At 32.2% G+C, this 20,240-nt stretch overlaps 2 protein-coding genes and 1 long non-coding RNA gene across 3 annotated transcripts; 1 reads left to right on the top strand and 2 right to left on the bottom strand.

Annotated features, from left to right (window-relative positions):
- Positions 1-1,191: 1,191 nt before the first annotated feature.
- On the bottom strand, positions 1,192-3,273 carry LOC111882379 (probable polyol transporter 4). The gene is made up of 2 exons (XM_023878739.3): positions 2,881-3,273; positions 1,192-2,690 (listed from the first exon to the last, which is right to left on the bottom strand). Exons 1-2 carry the CDS (start codon positions 3,086-3,088, stop codon positions 1,318-1,320), a joined length of 1,581 nt encoding a protein of 526 aa, XP_023734507.1. The 5' UTR covers positions 3,089-3,273; the 3' UTR covers positions 1,192-1,317.
- Positions 3,274-14,311: 11,038 nt separating this feature from the next.
- Positions 14,312-17,527, bottom strand: LOC111882383 (flavin-containing monooxygenase FMO GS-OX5). Its single transcript, XM_023878745.3, has 7 exons — positions 16,821-17,527; positions 16,309-16,379; positions 16,076-16,225; positions 15,697-15,779; positions 15,462-15,595; positions 15,058-15,233; positions 14,312-14,620 (listed from the first exon to the last, which is right to left on the bottom strand). The coding sequence occupies exons 1-7, from the start codon at positions 17,341-17,343 to the stop codon at positions 14,489-14,491; spliced, it is 1,269 nt and encodes a 422-aa protein (XP_023734513.1). The 5' UTR covers positions 17,344-17,527; the 3' UTR covers positions 14,312-14,488.
- Positions 17,528-17,539: 12 nt separating this feature from the next.
- On the top strand, positions 17,540-18,994 carry LOC111882385 (uncharacterized). Its single transcript, XR_002847149.3, has 4 exons — positions 17,540-17,667; positions 17,848-18,151; positions 18,618-18,687; positions 18,774-18,994. It is a non-coding gene; the product is annotated as an uncharacterized LOC111882385 (long non-coding RNA).
- The last annotated feature ends 1,246 nt before the right edge of the window (positions 18,995-20,240 follow it).

Here is a 20,240-nt window from a genome sequence, read left to right on the forward strand (position 1 = left end):
CAAGAGAGTGAAGGTTGACAAGCAACCACCGCTCTTCATCATACTTTTGGCCATAAGGCCCTAAAGAGGACAAAAAAAAATGTTAGTAGTCTTTTAACTATGATAGAGTAAGTAATTTGATTTAATCATGGTTAATCAAAGTGTCATAAATTTTGTACACAACTTATTATATGATACCATATCATATAATGACTGGTTTTCTACTTCTTATAATATTGTTTTCATAAAACAATAACTTTTCTCTAATTAAATACAAGAGTTGAATTTATTTATTAATAACCAATTACTTAATAAATATTTTATAAGTACCAAATTGATTAAGGTGTGACCTATATGATTATATGTCATTAGCAATATCATTCAATAATGATTATTGAGCATATAGATCCAAAAAAACCATTCTTGGTCAAGGTTTATTCTTTCCTTAACTAGAACTTTAGATCTCACTGCTTATTGTGATGCCAGTTGGTTAAGTTACCCTACTACTAGAAGGTCATGCACATGGTACTGTATTAAACTTGGAGGTTCTCCAATTCCATGGAGAACGAAGAAACAAATAGTGGCTTCTAGGTCCTCGATAGAAGTAGAATATAGATCCATGGCTAGCATTATATGCGGAGTTTATGGCTAAGGTGGCTCCTTCAAGACTTGGAAGTTCCTCAAGTGGGTCCTACACCTTTAATGTGTGACATTGAAGCTGCTAGACACATTGTAGCAAATCCGGTCTATCATGAACGGACAAAACACATTTCGATGGACTGTTATTTTGTTCGTGAAAGGGTCAATAGTGGGGAGATCAAAACGCTTGCTATCAGGTCTCAACTTCAAACAGCCGACATTTTTACTAAAGCATTTGGAGCGGATCGTTTCAAGTTTCTCTGTGGCAAGCTGGGTGTTCGAGATCTACACACTCCAATTTGAGAGGAAGTATTGAGATTATAATTATCTCCATATTCATCTTGTTTCAAATAACATGGTATTTATCTGAGTTGAAGACCTTATCTAGGATTTTGTTTTTTCCTAGTATATAATCATCATCCCCTGTTAAATCGGATTTTCAATTCATTAACAAGAAACCTTTTATCAATCTCAAAACTTTTTAGAGAAAACTATGGTGTCAATTAATAAAAACAAGTTAATGATTTTTGTGCCATTTACCAATAAACATAAATATAAGCATAAACCAACAAATAAATATAAGTATAAACTTAGTATAAGCAAACTTAATGGTCTAAAAAAAATCCAGTCGGCTAAATCACATACGCACTTTCTAAAATTCTATAACAACAAAATTTTGATAAATTATATTACAAACTTTCATATAATAAATGGCGATTTTTCTTGATTTGGCACCAACCGTTGAGTATCTGATAGCTCCACTTCGTTTTCTAGTGAATCGTGTTCGTTACCGAACAACGACTCAATTTGTTCCAATGATTTTCCTTTCGTCTCAGGAACAAATTTGTAAACGAAAATAACCGATAAACCAGATACCATGGTAAAAATAAAAAATGTCCCGGACATCGAAATGGCATGAGAAACAGATAAAAACGACATTGCAACAATACCACTACAAACCCTATTCCCTACCGCACCTAACGAGAATGCTTGTGCCCTTAACCGCAATGGAAATATCTCCGATGTCAAAACTCCGCAAATTGGTCCGATTCCAACCGAAAAGAACGCCACATTCCCACAAACCAATAGAATCACCAATTCCACTCCGATAGATGTTCCATTAAATAACGAGAGAGCGATTGCCAAACCACACAAACAACAAGTCATTCCAATGGTGCTCACGTATAGTAACGGCTTTCTTCCTACTTTATCTATTACTAAAATCGCCACCATGATAAAGGCGGTTTTCGAGATTCCGACGGCTACGGTTGCGGCTAAAAGCCTTGACTTGTCATGAAGTCCGGCGGTTTGTAGGATCTCAGGGCTGTAGTACACCGTCGCGTCAATTCCGGTGATCTGTTGGAAACATTGGATTCCGATTCCAGTGAACAGCATTCGCCGGACGGATGGGGTCGGAGTTAGCAATTCCCGCCAGACGGCGGTGTCTCCGGTTTTTGCTCCGGCGGATGCTAGTATCTCCGATAGCCGCTCCTCCGCCTCAGAGTCCATCTCATTTGTTTTCATCAAAACCGATCTTGCTTCATCGACTCGGTTTTGCATCACTAACCACCTTGGTGATTCCGGGATTATGAATATTGCAAATGCTATGAAAATAGACGGGAGGATTCCAACTGCGAGCATGATTCGCCAATTTGTGTGGGAAGAAAATCCAGAAAACGCATAGTTAGACACATAGCCTAGTAGAATCCCGAGGTTTATGAAAATTTCGGGAAATGAGGTGAATGAACCTCGAGAGATAGTCGGAGAAATTTCGGCGATGTAGACAGGAGCTATCATGACACCAAAACCGATGCCGACTCCGGCAAGGAGTCGACCTATCATTAGAAATTTGAAAGTAGGAGCGAAGGTCATTACAGCTGCACCAATCTGGAAGATGATTGCAGCAAGACCCATACTCCATTTCCGGCCAACGGCGTCGGAGACTCTTCCTCCGGCCAAACTACCCAATATGGAGATGACACTTAGGCTACCGATGAGAATCTCTTCCTGAAGCTCTGTGATGTTTAGGTCCTCTTGGATGAATATGATTGCTCCACTCATAACACCTACATCTGTGCATATCAAGAACATTTTGAATCAAGATTCCAAATCTGTATATTTATCTTAATAATAGTAATACCAATGCTTAGACGATGTATTTTTAGGTCAAAATTCAAATACATAAAAGATGGTTGCTTGTTGAAAATAGACATTGTACCATAAGCTTTAAAATTAGTAGAAAGAGTCGTTTTGGGTTTTTACCATAGCCAAGAAGGACATTGTTGAGAGATGCGAAAACAGCACAAGCAAAAACGTACTTTCTGGTTCTCTTGCTTCTTTGTCGCTGTGTCTGATTGTATTGTACAACCTCCGGATCCTTATTACCATAATCAGTAAGCTCAGAATCCATTCTTCTGTACTTGTTCTTTGTTCCTTTATTTTCATCATCCCCAGTTTCTTGGACACCCATGTTTCACTATCTCCTAAAAGTACAACTAACTACGTTCCCCGAGGTACAACTGAACTCATCTAAAGATGATTCCTTCAAGGGTTCTTCAGTTCTTGTGTTGATGGAAGAAACCTGTTTTGGAATTGGAATGATTCTCCCCTTTAGATCTGATTTGAGCGATAAAAACTAGTTTATTTGTTTATGCGAGTGGGAGATTAGTTTACAACTTCATTTATTAATCCTTTAACCTTAGAAATTAAAAGAGTTACAAGTTGATAATAAAAAAACACTTAATTAAGTTTTCGATGTGAGATCTAAATTTAAAGATGGAAACTTTTTGTAACCAAGACTCAAGAGTTATAATTAAGTTTTTTGTATTTTTGTAAGATAATTTAAATTCAAGTAAATTATAATTTGGTCCTTACATTTTACCAAAAATCATAAGTTATGTTCAAATTTCAAATCATCCCAACGTGATGATGTCTTAGATTTGTATTTTGTTGCAAGTCTATACCCAAATCCCTATTCTAATAAAAAAAATAGATTTAATCTTATATCGACAAATATCATATAATTATAACTCCTTATTATATTATTTATCATATCACTTGTCAACATATTAATTATCCATTTTAAATTTCAAATTTTATATTTCCACTTTAATTACATTAAATTAATAATTGATTATCAATTTTTAATTTCAAATTTTAAATTTTAAATTTTTCATTCTAATTAAATTAAATTTATAATCGATTTTAAATTTCAAATTTTCTCACTCTATTTGTATTAAATTAATAACATTAGATTGAAAAATAAAATAAAATTAATACATATTATAAGGTGATGTAACTTCACGTATTTATTTAAATCAACGATTATAATTTTATATAACTGAAAAAATATCTCTTAAGTAATAATTTATTTAAAATAATTGATTAATAATCTTGATTTTTTAATAAAATTTAATTAATTTTATAACCATGGTTCCCATAGGTTATAAACTAGAACCCAATAAATGACTTCAAAGTTTGGACTAAATTTGTATTTGAGCAAAACACAAGGTCATATCCTCAACAAAATATAAAGTTAAGGACGATATGGGGACAATTTCCAAATTTGGACAAAACTTGTAGTTTTATGTAAAGCTTAGGGACCAAATTTTTATTTTATTATTTTATTATTATATTTTTATTTAAGAAGCAAGGTGTATCTGTAAAGATCTCCGTCTCTTTTGATAAAAATTATTGATCGTGAACTAATAAGTTAGCGGTTGTTTGATAAACATGTTCATGGTTCAATTAATTAAGATTTAACATCTTCACCGTTTAGGATCTATTTATCTTTCATAAAATAAGTCATTCAAATGAATATCGTTGTTTGATAAACATGTTCATGGTTCAATTAATTAAGATTTAACATCTTGACCGTTTAGGATCTATTTATCTTTCATAAAATAAGTCATTCAAATGAATATCGTCTAAGATAGGTTATCTATTTTGAACTATATTCATTTAAAACTTCCAAACTCTTCAACTTAAAGTTACTTAAATGATAATACAAATCAAAAGTTTTTAATTTACGATAGTTAATTAATACTTATGACATATGATTGGTTGTTATATGTATAGTTCAAATTGGTACATGATCATATTGATAGGGTTTAGAGAATGATATGAAAACAAATATGATTTGAGAACACATAAAAAATCTATTTGTGGTACATGTATTTATATTAAACGGGAAAGAGGTATAAAGATGACAATTTGTATAAACTAACTCATTTGTTAGTAGTTTTCATTATGTTCATGTCGGTGTTCTTAAAAGCTATTGTATATTCTCTTTGTTATATGAAAATGATACGATGAAGATGTTGAATGTAAGTAGATTGGAGTTTGATTATTTCTTTTATTGTGTATATGTATTTTTTTAGTTTTTATATGTATTGTTTCTTGAGAAAAAAAATATAGAAGTTATAGTTTTTTTCTTGTTTCATAGATAATCCATTTATTTTAAACCACAATAATTTGAGTTTTTAATATATTAAACTTTTTTATTGTATGTTATTTTCGTGATATGAAAATGATATGATGAACATATTTAATGTAAGTATATCGGTATATTTAAAGTCTATGTTATATTTTTTTTGTTATATGAAAATGATATGATGAAAATGTTGAATGTAAGTAAATAGGAGTTTGATCATTTCTTTTATTGTGTATATGTATTTTTTAGTTTTTATATGTATTTTTTCTTGAAAAAAAATGTACAGGTTATATATATATATATATATATATATATATATATATATATATATATATATATATATATATATATATATATATATATATATATATATATATATATATATATATATAGGAGTAAGATCAAATGAGAACACCTAAAAGGTTGAGAACGTGAGAACAGATCTGGACCATCTAATTTTTAAGATGTGTGACTATAATTAATTGTTATTTTTCTAATTATTAATACATTTAAATTTTAATTTTTAAATTAAAGAAAATTATTAAGGCTATTAAGGTAAATAAACATTACCCTAATTTTGTAAACTCCTATAATTACTCTATGCCTCTTTATTTCTTGACCTAATCTCATAGAGCATTAAATCGATGAAACAGAAGCGGCCTCCTTCAACTCGATCGTCATCAGCCCTCACCATCACCAAAACCCTCCAAGGCTTCAACTCGATCTCCAATCGTTCTCCTACAACTCGATTTTATTTCATTGGTATTTATTGGAGATTCTAGACCTGCATCCTTGAATCCGATGAAAGGAAGCGGAAGGGAAGAGAAGATGATGGCAAATATGTTAAAGATGACCGCATTGAAGAAGAACAGAGAAGGAGCAAGAAATACAAAGGGGACGAAGTGAACGACTGGAGTAGGAGGGACTTACACATAGAACGTGACCATGGCTGTAGCTGTAGCCGTGTGGAAAGGTCTTCCCGATCGGAATGTCACAGAAGTAGTGTAGGGATGGAGAGAGAAAGACGGCGAGAGAGACAGACCGTCTTTGGTCTTCGCAGACGAACCATTCTCGGTGTCGGATTCGTCGACTGTCTTCTCTAAGTACTTATGCTCATCGAAGTCCATTATCTCACTTGTAGTCGTTCCCCAAGTCCTAGATTAGGGCTTTGGAGGATCGAATTCAATCGGTGAAGCTGGTGTGGATTCTTGGACAGAGATGATGGGTGCAAAAGTGCAAACCCTAGCTTCTGTAGTCTATTACATCTTTCTTATCTTTAAGTCTCCTGATCTCTCTTTATGAATACGTTTAGAATGTGTATTTATTTATGAATAACATTGTATTCATCTATGAATAGCAGTGCATTCATGTGTGAACGAATGTATTTATTTATGATTAGAGGTATTCATTTATTCATTTGTGAATAACAGGGTACTCATTTGTGAATACTAATGTAATCATGTGTTAATGAGTGTATTTATTTATGATTAGAGGTATTCTTTTTATTTTAAGTTAATTAAAAAAAGGAATTGGATTACTTGTAAATTGATATGTATTCATTTGTGATTGGAGTAGTTTCAGGTTTTTTGAAAAAAAAAAATCATTTGTGAATATAAATGTATTGATTTGGGATTGGATTTCTATTCTGTTTTTTTAAGAAAAAAAAACATGAAATAGGAGAAAATTTTGTTTTTTTTTATTATTTTAATTAAATTTTGGTAAAATGTTTTTTGTATTCCACTAATAAGAAAAATAAAAAATCAAATATTTCTTTCTTTTTGGAAACTGATCCTAAATTTAAGGGAATTCAATTGAATTTGATTTTATTTTAATTTAATTAAAATATACAATTACTTATACGCCCTTATATATTGATTGGTTCAGAACTGTTCTCCCGTTCTCAACATTTTAGGTGTTTTCATTTGATCATTTCCCTATATATATATTTGTTTCATAGATAATATACTTGTCTTCAACTATATTAATTTGAGTTTTTAAAATATTAAACTTCTTTATTATTTTAATTTTAAAGCTAACTATTTAATTTTAAGACAACTTACTTAATTTATTAGTTTATATATGTTTTTATGTAAAATATTATCATTTTATTGTCAAAATTTTATATTATTAATATTATATACTAAATTTAATAATTTGTTGCAATCAAATTATGTATTTATGTAATTGTTACAAACAAAAATTCTACAATGTTAATTTTGTAAAGTAGTTATGGAATTGTTGTCTCAAATATATAACTTTGTATTATATATTTGATTAATATGTTCATGGAGAAAAAATAATATACACTATTATATAAATAAATGCACATAAAATATTATAGACACATAACTATTTTTTTTAATAGTTGGTTTGCATGATTTTAGTAATATATTTTGACTAGAAATTAGTTGATTATGATATTCATTTAAATGAATAAACATAATTTAAATATTTTAAGCACATTTAATTAAGTTTCATAAGTATCAATTAAGTACAATGAATGCAAAACCACTTTGATTTAGTTCAAAATAATATTTAATTTGAATTTTGAGAGTTCTAATATTAAAATAAAACTTCAATGTAATTAACAAATTTTCATTATATTAATGTGGCTGAAGATATATATTTTGATTACTCTAAACAAGAATAAGTTAAATAATAACAATTTATATAATAACTTAGAGCCTTATACAATTAATATTATATGAATAAAACACATAAAATATTGGACACACATAATTAGTTTTTTAATAGTAGATTCGAAGATTTTGGTACAATATTCAGTTTACACATTAGATTATCATATTACTCGTTTAATTGAATAAACATATTTTAAATATTTACATCCCATTTAATTAATATGTATGTATATATATATATATATATATATATATATATATATATATATATATATATATATATATTTGTGTGTGTATGTATGTATGTGTGTATTCATGTATGTGTATGTGTGTTTGTGTATATATATATATATATATATATATATATATATATATATATATATATATATATATATATATATATATATATATAGAGAGAGAGAGAGAGAGAGAGAAAGAGTATATGTGTGTGAGTGTGTATGTATGTGTGCGCGAGAGAGAGATCAAAACACTTTAATTTATTATCAGCTTTTCGCTTTCAAAATTGAAATGACATATGCAAAGATAAGTGAAGTTAATTCATTTTTATACATATTTTTCAATATACAAAGTTTGATATATCCGAATATTGTTGAGACGATTTCAATTTTAATTTTTTATCAACCTTCAACTATCAACCTTTATTGCAGCATGACATAAACAAACAACATATTCAATAATTTTGAGCTTTAAGATATTATTTTCTTTATTTCATTATAAAGTAAATTTTTTGTGCATATTCTCTATAACATATACCAAATCTTCACCGTAATATTAATATAACATATTCATCGTCTTTTATGATTGAATAAATTACACAAAATATCGTATAACTCTTGTTTGCTCATTTTATTGATAAAAAGTGTTCATAAAATTTATTGATAATGATATGGAAAATGGCAAAAAAAACATATATAAAATGTAAATTTCAACATATTTTAATCATATAATTTCTTTCCAACGCAATGGCACGGGGATTCACCTAGTTAAGAATAATTTAGGAAAAAAAATAACTTTAATCTGGTGAGATGGGCTATAAACCAATTATGAAAGATATACGCTCTTTATTCTTACTTTTGTATATATTTTTCATCTTCCCTCATAATCTAATCATCTCTTTTTCTTTTCTTTTTTTTATATGTCGACTGTTACATACTAATTTTCAGAGAAATTAATTTTTTATTAACTATATAATTTAAAATAATTAAAATATTAAAAATAAATAAATAAATTCGTTAAAATAATACATACATACTTATAAGTTAATTGTAGAATTAATCTCGACTATAAAGTAAAAAATTAGAATGAGGGACAAAAATTTCATTTTAGCACAAAACATCGTTGACTTGGTTAGTTGTGATCAATTTAGAAAAACACATACGAATAGGATTAATTGTGTAAAATGGCAAAGAAGAAACTTAAGCTCTTCGCCTCTCCCATTTGAACCAAGGTTTTGAAAACCGGACCGGAGATCGAACCGGTCGTCTTACTGGTTCGATGGTTCAAGTGGTCCAACCGGTCGGACCGGTCTCAAAAACCGGAAAAACCGGATGATGCTATAATTATATTTAATTATATAAAAAATACAAAAAATGAAAAAAATAAATATTTTTTAAAATTTCCGGTTTTGACCGGTTTTACCGGTTCAACCGGACCAGTTTTTATCAGTTCGACCGGTTTTTACCGGTTCAAACAAATACTGGTTTTTTAACCTATATGAACCGGATTCGGGACCGGTTCCCGGTTGAACCGGTCGAACCGGCCGGTCCGGTCCGGTTTTCAAAACATGGATTTGAACAAAAATGGGAAAGAGAGTTAAGAGAAAAAGAGAGATGACAAATTTGAGGTGGGAAAAAGAAGAAACTTAAGCTCTTCGCCTCTCCCATGAAGTAATTTTAAGTGTTGTGAAGAGAAGGCTCGAATCATCTCCATGAAGCATTGGAAGGTACCATACTAGTGTTCTTCTCCTCCATTTTTGAGTTAGGGTTTGGGGATCTTCCCAATCAAATTTAGTAGTTATTTGTAGTGTCGTGACCTTGTCTATTCACCTTGTTTGTTCTACAACTTCAACTTCAATTATGAACTTGAGTTTTGGAACCCTAATTATGGTGGATTGTATTTTGAGGTGTACCGCCCGCATTTCCTACTAGATTAAGTCATAGTCTATAATCATTTTGGTAAACTATTGTAATCTTTATATGAATTAATAAGAAAGGATTATTCATATATTTGTATGCTTACGTGTTTTATAGGATATTATGTAAGTATTTAATAATAAAATAAATAAAATTAAAATACACGTCGAAGATAAAAGATTACTTAGGATAAGTAATCTTAACCTAGTTGTAGTATATGTTGCAATGATTCCAGAGATGTAAGGAGCGTTCAAATCTGACTTCATATGAAGAAGTTATGCTTCTTCGAAGTTTTGCGATTAAACCGGTACACTGTGTATCGTAAAAAGTCAATTTTTGATAAATTACTTTTTAGCTAAAGATATCTAAATGAAATTAATAGTAATCGTTAAACTGATAGCATGGATATAGAGAGCGTCCAAATCTGACTTCATGAGAGGAAGTTATGATTTTTTCTAAGATTCGACATAGTAGTATTCAACTCAAAAATCGAATTTTAGACTGGTCGATTTTTAGCCAAAATAATCTAAATGAGAATTGAATATTGTTAATAGAAGTCCAATGATATAAAGTTTGTCGAAAACGGACACCGGATGAGAGAGTTATGCTTTTTATACATGCTTTAATAGTCTAAGGCTGTGTAAAAAATATAAAGTCAAGATTAGCTGACGGAATCTAAATGAAAGTTGTAGATCTCGTCGAAAGCTTTCCAAGGATATAAATAACATCAAAAACAAAGTTCGTATGAATAAGTTACATAGTTTTTAAAACCTGAAAATATGTACACGCGCGTGCAGTGACAGCAGCGAAAGGGTTTTGAGTGGACTTGGGAACCCAAGGAGGAGATGTGTAACCACTATCCTGATTTGTTTGAGACTGAGGACTTTGGGGGCGAAGTCTGATTCTAATGGGGGAGAATTGTAAAATCCGATTCCTTATATTAATTTAATTTTTATGTGAACTGGATGGCCACAACGTGGTGGAAACACCACCACGACGTGGCATGACACGAATCGAACGCGACTTCATTTAAGTCTCTTACGATGTGGCACTATGTTGACCACAATGTGGGGACTATTTGGGCCAAAACCCTAATTTATAGGTTTGTGCCCTATTTAAGGGCACTAACTCCTAAGGTTTCCTCATTTGGTAGCCTCCACCCTTCGAGAAACTTCCCCATCCAAACCCTAGCCCCATTGTAGGAGATCTTAGATTGGGTGGTCACTTTTGACGTTTGAAGGAGAAGGAATCATTGTTGAAGCATTGATCTAACTTGCAAGTCTCATCATCATCTTCTTGTTTGCTTTATGGACCATTGTAAGTATCCAAGACTCAAGCTTTATGTTATGAGGATGCTAGATCTAGGTTTTTGCCTACTTTTCTCTATGTTAGGTTGGGTAGAATGCATGGATTCCATAAAGTTAGCAACGTTATAGATTGTTGAGCTCCCTTAGTGGACATATGTTCCATATCTGAATTTTGTTGTTATTTTGGGCTTCATGCATGTGATCTTTGGTGGTATTTCTTCATTTTGACCTAAGTTGAGTATTAGGCTTACATTGGACATGCAAGACTGAAAAGCACCGATCTTTGTGAAGTATTAGGACTTAGGGTTTTGGAAAGTTTGAAGGAATGGCGTAACAGGTTGAGAGTTAAATTTGTTAAGTTGTTGGAACCCAGTTCCCACGACATGGTGTTTAGGTGGCCACGATGTGGCGATTGGGGTGGGTGCCCGATTGTTTTCTCTCGGAGTGCCCATGACATGTCCTATGGGTGGCCACGACGTGGAGACCTGTCAAAGTTGACTTTGACTGTTTACTTTTTAACCATAGGTGACTTTTGGTCAATTTAGGGGTTTTAGTGTGTAGACTGAGTAGGTACTTCTTTATTGTTGTTAGGTGGTTTATAGTACCAATCTTCACTGTGTAAGAACTGTTGTGTTTTAGCAACTACCTGTGAGGTGAGTCTTCTCACTATACTATAGGACACTAGGTTTCAATTGTGTATAATGTCTTTGTGACTCTTGTTGATATGCTTGTATGTTGTATGCATGGAGCCGATCTGGGTTCGGAGTCATTACGGACTCGGGGTTGATACGGACCTAATGGAGCCAATCTGGGCTCGGAGTCAATATGGACTCGGGGTTGATATGGACCCGGGGTTGTTGTGAACCCTATACAACTACATGTTGTTATATATGTTATATGTGGTATTTTGGGGGAACTCACTAAGCTTCGTGCTTATAGTTGTAGATTTACTGTGTTTCAGGTACTTCAGATGATCGCGGGAAGGCAAAGGCTTGATTGTACACATCCATTTGCAGTTTCTATGATTCAACATGCTTTGATACTTTGATATTTTGGGATGATTGTATTTGATACTTACGTTGTTTTTTTACTTGGATTTTGTGGAAACAATGATTTTACCTTATTAAAATTGAAAATTTTGTTTTGAAAAATGGGACGTTACAGGAACATAGAGATTTCGAATCTTCTTTATGCAGATGATGTTGGTGTGATTTCGCCTTTGAGTTTTGATAATGCTAGCCATCTTATCCGTATTTTCCGTGTTTCTATATGCCTACGGGCTTAATATCAATTTACATCAAAGAAAATTGATTGGTGTTGGCATTACCTCCTTTTAGGTTGTGGATATTGTGAGATATATGGGTTGTGCTTTAGACTCCTTCATGTTTGTTCATCTTGGGGTGCTAGTGGGTCAAAATATGAATCGGGTGAACGCTTGGTCCTCTATTATATATAGATTTCGTAGTAGACTAGCAGTGTGGAAGGTTAAAAGTCTTTATTTTGGTGGCCGACTTACTTTGATTAAGTATGTTCTTGGTTCTGTGGGTAGTTATTTAATGTTGGTGTTCCTTACTCTAGTTATTGTTCTTCGTTCTTTGGAATCCTCGAGAGCTAGATTTTTTTGGGGTGCAGATTTGGATGAGAGGCGGATACATTGGGTTAACTGGAACAAAGTTATGGCTTCTAAAGAGGTTGGAAGGCTAGGAGTGGGAAATCTTTTTGTGTTTAACAGAGCGATGATGTTTTGGTGGAGTTGGAGATTTTTTTCATGATTTTCAGTTGTTGTGGGTGAGGGTTGTCAAAGCTATTTATGGGTCTGATGGTGGTCTTTCTTCTGTATCGATGTGTGGTTATTGGTCGGGCCCTTGGAATAATCTTATTTGTATGCTTTCTAATCTTCAGGATTGGGGGATTGATCTCCTTTCCTTATGTCTGATTAGGGTGGGAGATGAAACTTCTACGAATTTTTGGCATGATAAATTGTTGGCTAATATGTCTCTTGTAGTTTCTTTTCATAGGATTTTTCCACTGGATAATCATAAGAGTGACTTCTATTAGAGATTTTTTTTCTCTTAGGTTGGACCCTTGTATCCTTCGTTGTCTTCCTAGGGGAGGTATTGAGCAGAGCCAGTGGGATGATCTTATATTTTTGTTGTAAAATTTTCCGTTTGTAGGATAGACTTGACAAATTTGGTTGGCTTGGTGATGTGTCTGGTGTGTTCTATGTTTCTTCATCTCGTTTTGTTATTGATTCTGGTATGCTCGATGTTAGTGGTGCGGAGACCAGGTTGAATGATTGGGTTCCTATCAAGATTAATATTCTTATTTGGAGGATCAGACTCGAGAATATCTCTACTAGGGAGAGATTGTCTTATCGAGGGTTGGAGTTGCATATGATCATGTGCCCAGTTTGTCATAACGTTGTGGAGACTATTTATCATCTTTTTGTTGGTTGCAGGGAGTTGACAAATTGACAAATTGCTATATGGTGGGACGTTCACCTTCCTGATCAGTTCACCATTACTGATCAGTTCACCATTACTGATTTTATTTCTTGGTTTGATTCTGTTCTCTTGAGGGGTAGTCAACAAAAGCCTTTTGATGCAATGGTGTTATCGGCTTTTTGGTGTTGTTGGAACTTCAAGAATTCCATTGTTTTGGAATGGCTCTTCCTAGGAAATCCTTTATTTTTGATGAGGTTGTTGAGAGGGCATTTTTTTGGATTTCCAATAGGTGTAGTAAAGTTAAGCTTGGTTGAACTGTTTGACTTCATAATCTTGCTTTAGCTTCTATTTTGTTGTAATATGCTTTTTCTAGCTCATTGCTAGTTTTTAATAAAATCTTCCACCATTCTAAAAAAATTCTAAAATATAAACACACTCACCTCTTGCCAAAAAATTCTGTAGATATTACTACGAACTTCAGTATGATTGTAAAGATTTTCTAAAAATAGTAAGAAATTTATGTGAAGAAAAAAACTACTTCTTTAAATCATCAACTGTTCGATAAAATGCCCAAGTAAAAATGAATGTGAACTAATCTGTCAATATGCTAGAGGGTTTGTTGAGTGATTTTGTAATCTGTCTTGATAGTTACTAGACAACAACCCAATCAAATTTATTATTATGTTAAGAAACATATTATGGTTTCCAAACCCCATATAGAATGGTATGTATATTCCCTTTACAAAAACTCCTAATTCATTTATGTTTCTAATACAAACGATCAATGACCACATTACAATAGATTACTTTCTCGATAAAATGATTCGTGTGCCTACAATTCCAATTAATGCGCATCAACTGATAGTTAATTACACATAAATCAAAATTAAGAAAATTATAATTCAAACACGTCTCTAAAATCATTAGGATGAGAAATACATTGCTCTGAAAAATTCCTACAAATCACTTTAAGTCGATCATCTATTTGCAATCCTACTTGAGAAGCTAGCCAGTCCACATATTCAAACTGTCATAGAAACCATCAATTTCAAAGTTTAATACATAGTTCGTTTGACAACCAAACTCAAAGAGGAATGAACATAATCCAATCATACCTTTTTTAATGATACTATAAGTTTTTTTACCCTTAGTAGCATCATAATTATGTTTTTACCCAAAACAACAATTTACTTACGTTTATCTACCAATAACAAAAATATATTTTTATTAGTTTACCCATAATAACAACATAATTGTTTATTTACCGATAATACCAACATCCTTACATTTTGCTCCAATATGGGAAATGTATATTATTTTTTAAATACTGTATTATCGGTAATAGAATGTGATTAAAATTTTCTATTGAGTAACGAATCATAAGTATGTTGCCATTTAGTAAAAAAGGTGAAGTACGTTGCTATATTTTCTATGTAATATTCATAGAAGAATCAAGATAATCACCTTAAAACCTAGTGAATGAGTGTAGCGCTTTGGGATCCCATTGTCCTCCATTTCTCGATAATGTTTGTGAACGTCGGCTAACATCTCATCTTCCGATGGTAACGATATCTTCCCGGACAATACAAGTGCTACCCACTTTGATTGTAGCTCAAACATTTGAAAATGAACACCTTGATCTTCATAATGATAGTATACGAGTGTTTGTTACTCAATACAGAAAGAACAACTTAATAAAGAAAATTAGAGAAATAAATCTTTTAAGTCCAAAGTTTTATAAACGTGCCCTCGTTTATCTCCCAAACTACGTCGTCATTTTCTCCAATATTTTTTAAACATCATTTACCCAAGCAATACTTAATAGAAAAAGGAAAGAGCAACATTGTTTTAATTAACAATGTACGTACTATATGTTAGTCCAACGAAAGCAAGTCTAGGTGCGAGTTGTGGAGGGAACACATGTTTGTAGAGTGGTCCAACACGATTGTCATCCACATGCACAATGTTGTTTGTTGTTAGAAAGGGGAAATGAAACTTGTACCTATCACACACTAAATCAAATAAGAGTTTTGCGGTGTATTTTCATAGAATTTAAAATAAAACGCATGTTTTTGGGTAAAGAGTGTTGGGTGTAATTCATACCCCGTGCAATGTAAGATAATATCCGCTTCAATTGAATCTCCATCTTGGAAGAAGATCGTTCCGTCATCATAAACACGATTAATCTGTTTAAATGTCAAAATTGTGTTCATAATGGTCCCATTTGTTACACATTTGTTCATAATAGTCCCATTTGTTACACATTTGTTGTACTGTGTTTGCCATAAACTGGACTAACACAATGTTAATGGGACAAATATTGCATTTTTTTTTGCACCGCCTAAAAAGGTGTAACATGCTCTCACTCTCCATATCTCATCCTCATCATGAAGACAAGAGAGGTCGTACTGCATTTGATGTGCATTAATGGACTAACACCCAAAAAAAAAGTTTGTCTAAACCTATAAAGACTTGGATGTACCTTTGAATGTTGCCATATATTTGCATACCCATCCAACTTTGAGACTTTGACATTTAGAGATCTTGACGAAAGACGAACCTCTTTGGCAACTGTTGCGATTTCTCGAGATATATCTAATGCACTAGTCCCATTCCCAATCACTACCACCACCTGTTAATGTATCGAAAATCTTGATACACTTTTACTTATTAGTTAAAATGAAACAAAAAAATATGAGAAAGATGTAGACAAACTTGATCTCGATATGGTTCAGGAACACGATAATTGTGACTATGAGTTTGTTTTCGTGACCATTTGTCGATACCTGATTCGATTTTATATGCAAAATAAAATTTAGCTATTAGTTTTGATGAATAATAATTTAAATCTTACGAAATATAATTTATGTTTGCTAAATTCAGTCTGTTGAGAATTTATAAAGGATGATCTTAATAAACTCCTTGTCACTTCTATCACAACCATAATTTTTCTTGAAATGTAATTATTAAAATAAAAAAAAACATAGTTTTTCTTGAAATGTAATTATTAAAATAGAAAACTATAGGGCCAAATATGCAACTATTCCATTATAGCAGGGTCATTTCTGTAATTACGAGGTATGATAGCATCAATCATCGTATTATACTATAATATAGTAATAACAAAATAAAAAAATAAAAAAATAAAAAAAAAAAAAAATAAAAAAAAAAAAGAGGTAGTTAAAAAGTCACGTGAGCCGGCCGATCTGTAAAGTTACATTACATACCAGGAACATCATCGGCAATTCGAGGTTCAGTATGGTGGCCGCTGCAAACCACCACCGCATCAAACACCTCCGCCACCGAACCCACCTCCATCGTCCTCCACTCCACCACAAAATCACCGTCTAATGAGTCGACTCGCACCACCTCCGAGTTAAACCGAATCACCTCAGTGATTCCGAACTCGTTAGCAAAATCCTGCAAAAACTTTAGAACCTCTTCATGTCCGGGGAACATTCTCGGATCACCGTAGGATTTGTCTTCAAATGAGTAATAGGAGAAACCCATGAGTGGCCGGGGGATATTTGTTCGGAGGGACGAGTAGAGACTGCTGTGGACAACGGATCTATTGGGGTCGAGGTGAAGAACATCGCCGGCCTCGACTTGGGGTTCGTAAAGCCAGGTTCCACCGAGACGGTTTGATTTTTCAAAGACGGTGACTCGGTGGTTCTCTCGGAGAAGCTCCCGGGCGGTGAGTAGGCCGGAGGTGCCGGCTCCGATGACAGCGATATTCAGAGAATCCGTCATGGTGATGGGGCGGCGTAAGTTAAGTGGGATTGGGTAGTGAAGGAGTATGTTTTTTGGTTAAGTCGATTTGGTTTTTGGGATTTGTCTAAATTTGACAAAATAAATATTATATAAATCAAATTGTATCAGAATTTTGTTGCGAGGATTATATAATATAGTAAATGTAAACCCTTGTGAACAGTTTTCACTGCAATTGGTGGAATTTTTTTAATGGTTTCTGTACAAAACTGGCGACGATGAGGTCTACAAATTAAATGTGTAGGACAAGGTTTGGTTTTCAACGACACCCACCTCCACCATCGCCCTCCGCCTACGTCCGCCTTGGTAAGTTCCACTTCTGATTATCTGAAATGGAATTAAACTTGAAATTGTCTACGAAATCTGTAGGACCAGGTTTGGTTTTTTGATTTTCTAAGTTATTTTAAATCAATTTCACCATGGAATTGCCTTTCAAATCTTTATGAACATGAAGTTGACTTCAAATCGAGTTTTGCTTCATTACAGGTTATCTTCATTTTGATATATCATAGCACTCCAGCTCTGTCAAAGAAGCGACACCTTCTTGGCAATCGATCCTCTATCTCATTTGAACAGAACATTAAACTTCCATGTGAAATTCTACTGGTTTCTTTTTCTTTTTTGTTCTGAAGGAGAAAGAGGTTATCAGAGCTGCAGCAAACAGTGAAAGTTGCAAACTTTAACATGCCTATACTTTGTTTCATCAAATCCTTTCTTAATCTATCATAGGCCCTTATGTTGAAGAACACCCTGCTGATGATTTAATTCAAGCAACTGAAGGATTTTTTGGGTAGGTTTCTATGCATTTGATATGATATTAAATTATTGATGTTGTAGAATGACAGTAATCTATTCTATTACTATAATAAATGAATGTTTTTTTTGCTATATGTCCTCTTTTCCTTCATTTGGACACATGCATTTTCTAGAATTTTTAATTTTTTTATTTTCCACTTGTAATTTTATTGTATTTTTCATTTTATTAAATTAAAATTCCACATTTAATGTGTAAGGTAATATATATGTAAAGTATTTATTAGAAAAAGATTATATATGTAATGTATTCAATACATTAAAGTCTCATTAATTTTAATAATTCAAATTTTTCTTATTTTTCTTATAAATTCAAATTTTTCAAATTGTTAAAATTTTATATTTATTTTTTTTAATTAAACCCATGTAATACATGGGCCTCACACCTAGTCTATGAATAATTAATAAACAAATGAATAAAAATAGGTTGCTATTTTTGGCAGGTGCTTCCTTTAGCACGTGAGTGTTCGCAGCTGCTTCTTTGTGCTAAACTAATGTTGTTTTATTTTGAAGGTGAGTATACAATGGTTCATAATTTTTTACAATAGTTTATTATTTTTTATAATCTACCAAGCAATTTGATTATATATTCATTGTAGGTTTATATTATCATATATTAAAGCATGCAGCAAACAATTCTATGAATCAAAGACTGAGGTATATCTGAACATTCTCTAAAATAAATTAAAAACATCAAGTACTAATATTCAGGGATTCTATAATATGCACATATGAGATACTTTGCATGTTTCTATTGGTTATATATATGATTATGTTATTTAATCTTTTAATTATATGTCCAAGTTAAAAACAACGTTTAATGTTGGATGGCTTATATTTTGTTCTGTTAGATGGGCATAAGTGAAAATTGTTTTCTTTTTAATAAAACTCATTTCAAAGTTTCTAAACATTTAACTGTTTATATTGGTTTGGTATAATAATAGTGTTTATTATCTAACATATTATACTACTACAATTCATATCATATTCTATAAAAAAGATTATACTAATTACATAAAAAAAAACTAAATGGCATTTACAGGTTAGATTGCTTTTTTTTGAAATATACCAAATAATTGTAAACAAATAAATAAAAGGAAAAATATACTTATACGGTAACAATGGATAAGAAATAACTAGACAAAATTGCAAAATTGGTCCCTGTGGTATGCATTTTTTTGGAGTTTTAGTCCAAACTTCGATTTTTTTGGCTTTGTAGTCCTTTTGAGCTAGTTTTGTTGTGTTTTTTGTCATTTTGAATAGTGAAATGACTGTAATACCCTTGGGGTATTTATTTTTCATTTTTCTTTCATTTCTTCTCAAATTTAATACTAATTTATTTAATTTAGTAATTAAAAAAAATAAGAAGGGCCCACCTTCTCTCTCTCTCTCTCTCTCTCTCTCTCTCTCTCTCTCTAAAAAGAACACATACAGTTGAAATTGGTTTTGTAACTCAAGAACTTAAGACTAAAAGCATCAGATGCACACCTATATTTTGTTTTTGAAATCGATTTTGTATTTCATTTATGAAACCGATTTTGGGTTTCTGGAACTTGATTTCAAAAATTAAAACACACACGCACAAACAAATTAGTTTTGGGGGATGAACTCGTATGCACAAATCGATTTCCAGAATCGATTTTTGTTTCAAAAATGATTTGAAGATTCCACCTGTTACTTGTGATTTCATCGCCCTTGACCCAATCACCACCGTCAGCTGCACTCTATGATTCCCCCCACCCATTGTTGTTGGCAATCCGTAGCCACCACTGAACGCCTTCGTTCTCCATTTCCACTGGCATGTAATAGATCTGCAGCATCAAGAGGAGCAACTATAGCGACCTTGTCACTGGAAAGCATCTGCATCACCAGGTGGGGGAACACAAAGATGGAGGGACGATCAACAAGACAACACCCATCTACATCGTTTTTCCCTCACGATTCAGGTTTCAGAACACTACTCAAATATATGTTTCTATGAAGAGGATGAAAGATCATATATATATATATATATATATATATATATATATATATATATATATATATATATATATATATATATATAT

The sequence above is a fragment of the Lactuca sativa genome, chromosome 8, assembly GCF_002870075.4.
Source record: "Lactuca sativa cultivar Salinas chromosome 8, Lsat_Salinas_v11, whole genome shotgun sequence".
NCBI lineage: Eukaryota > Viridiplantae > Streptophyta > Magnoliopsida > Asterales > Asteraceae > Lactuca > Lactuca sativa.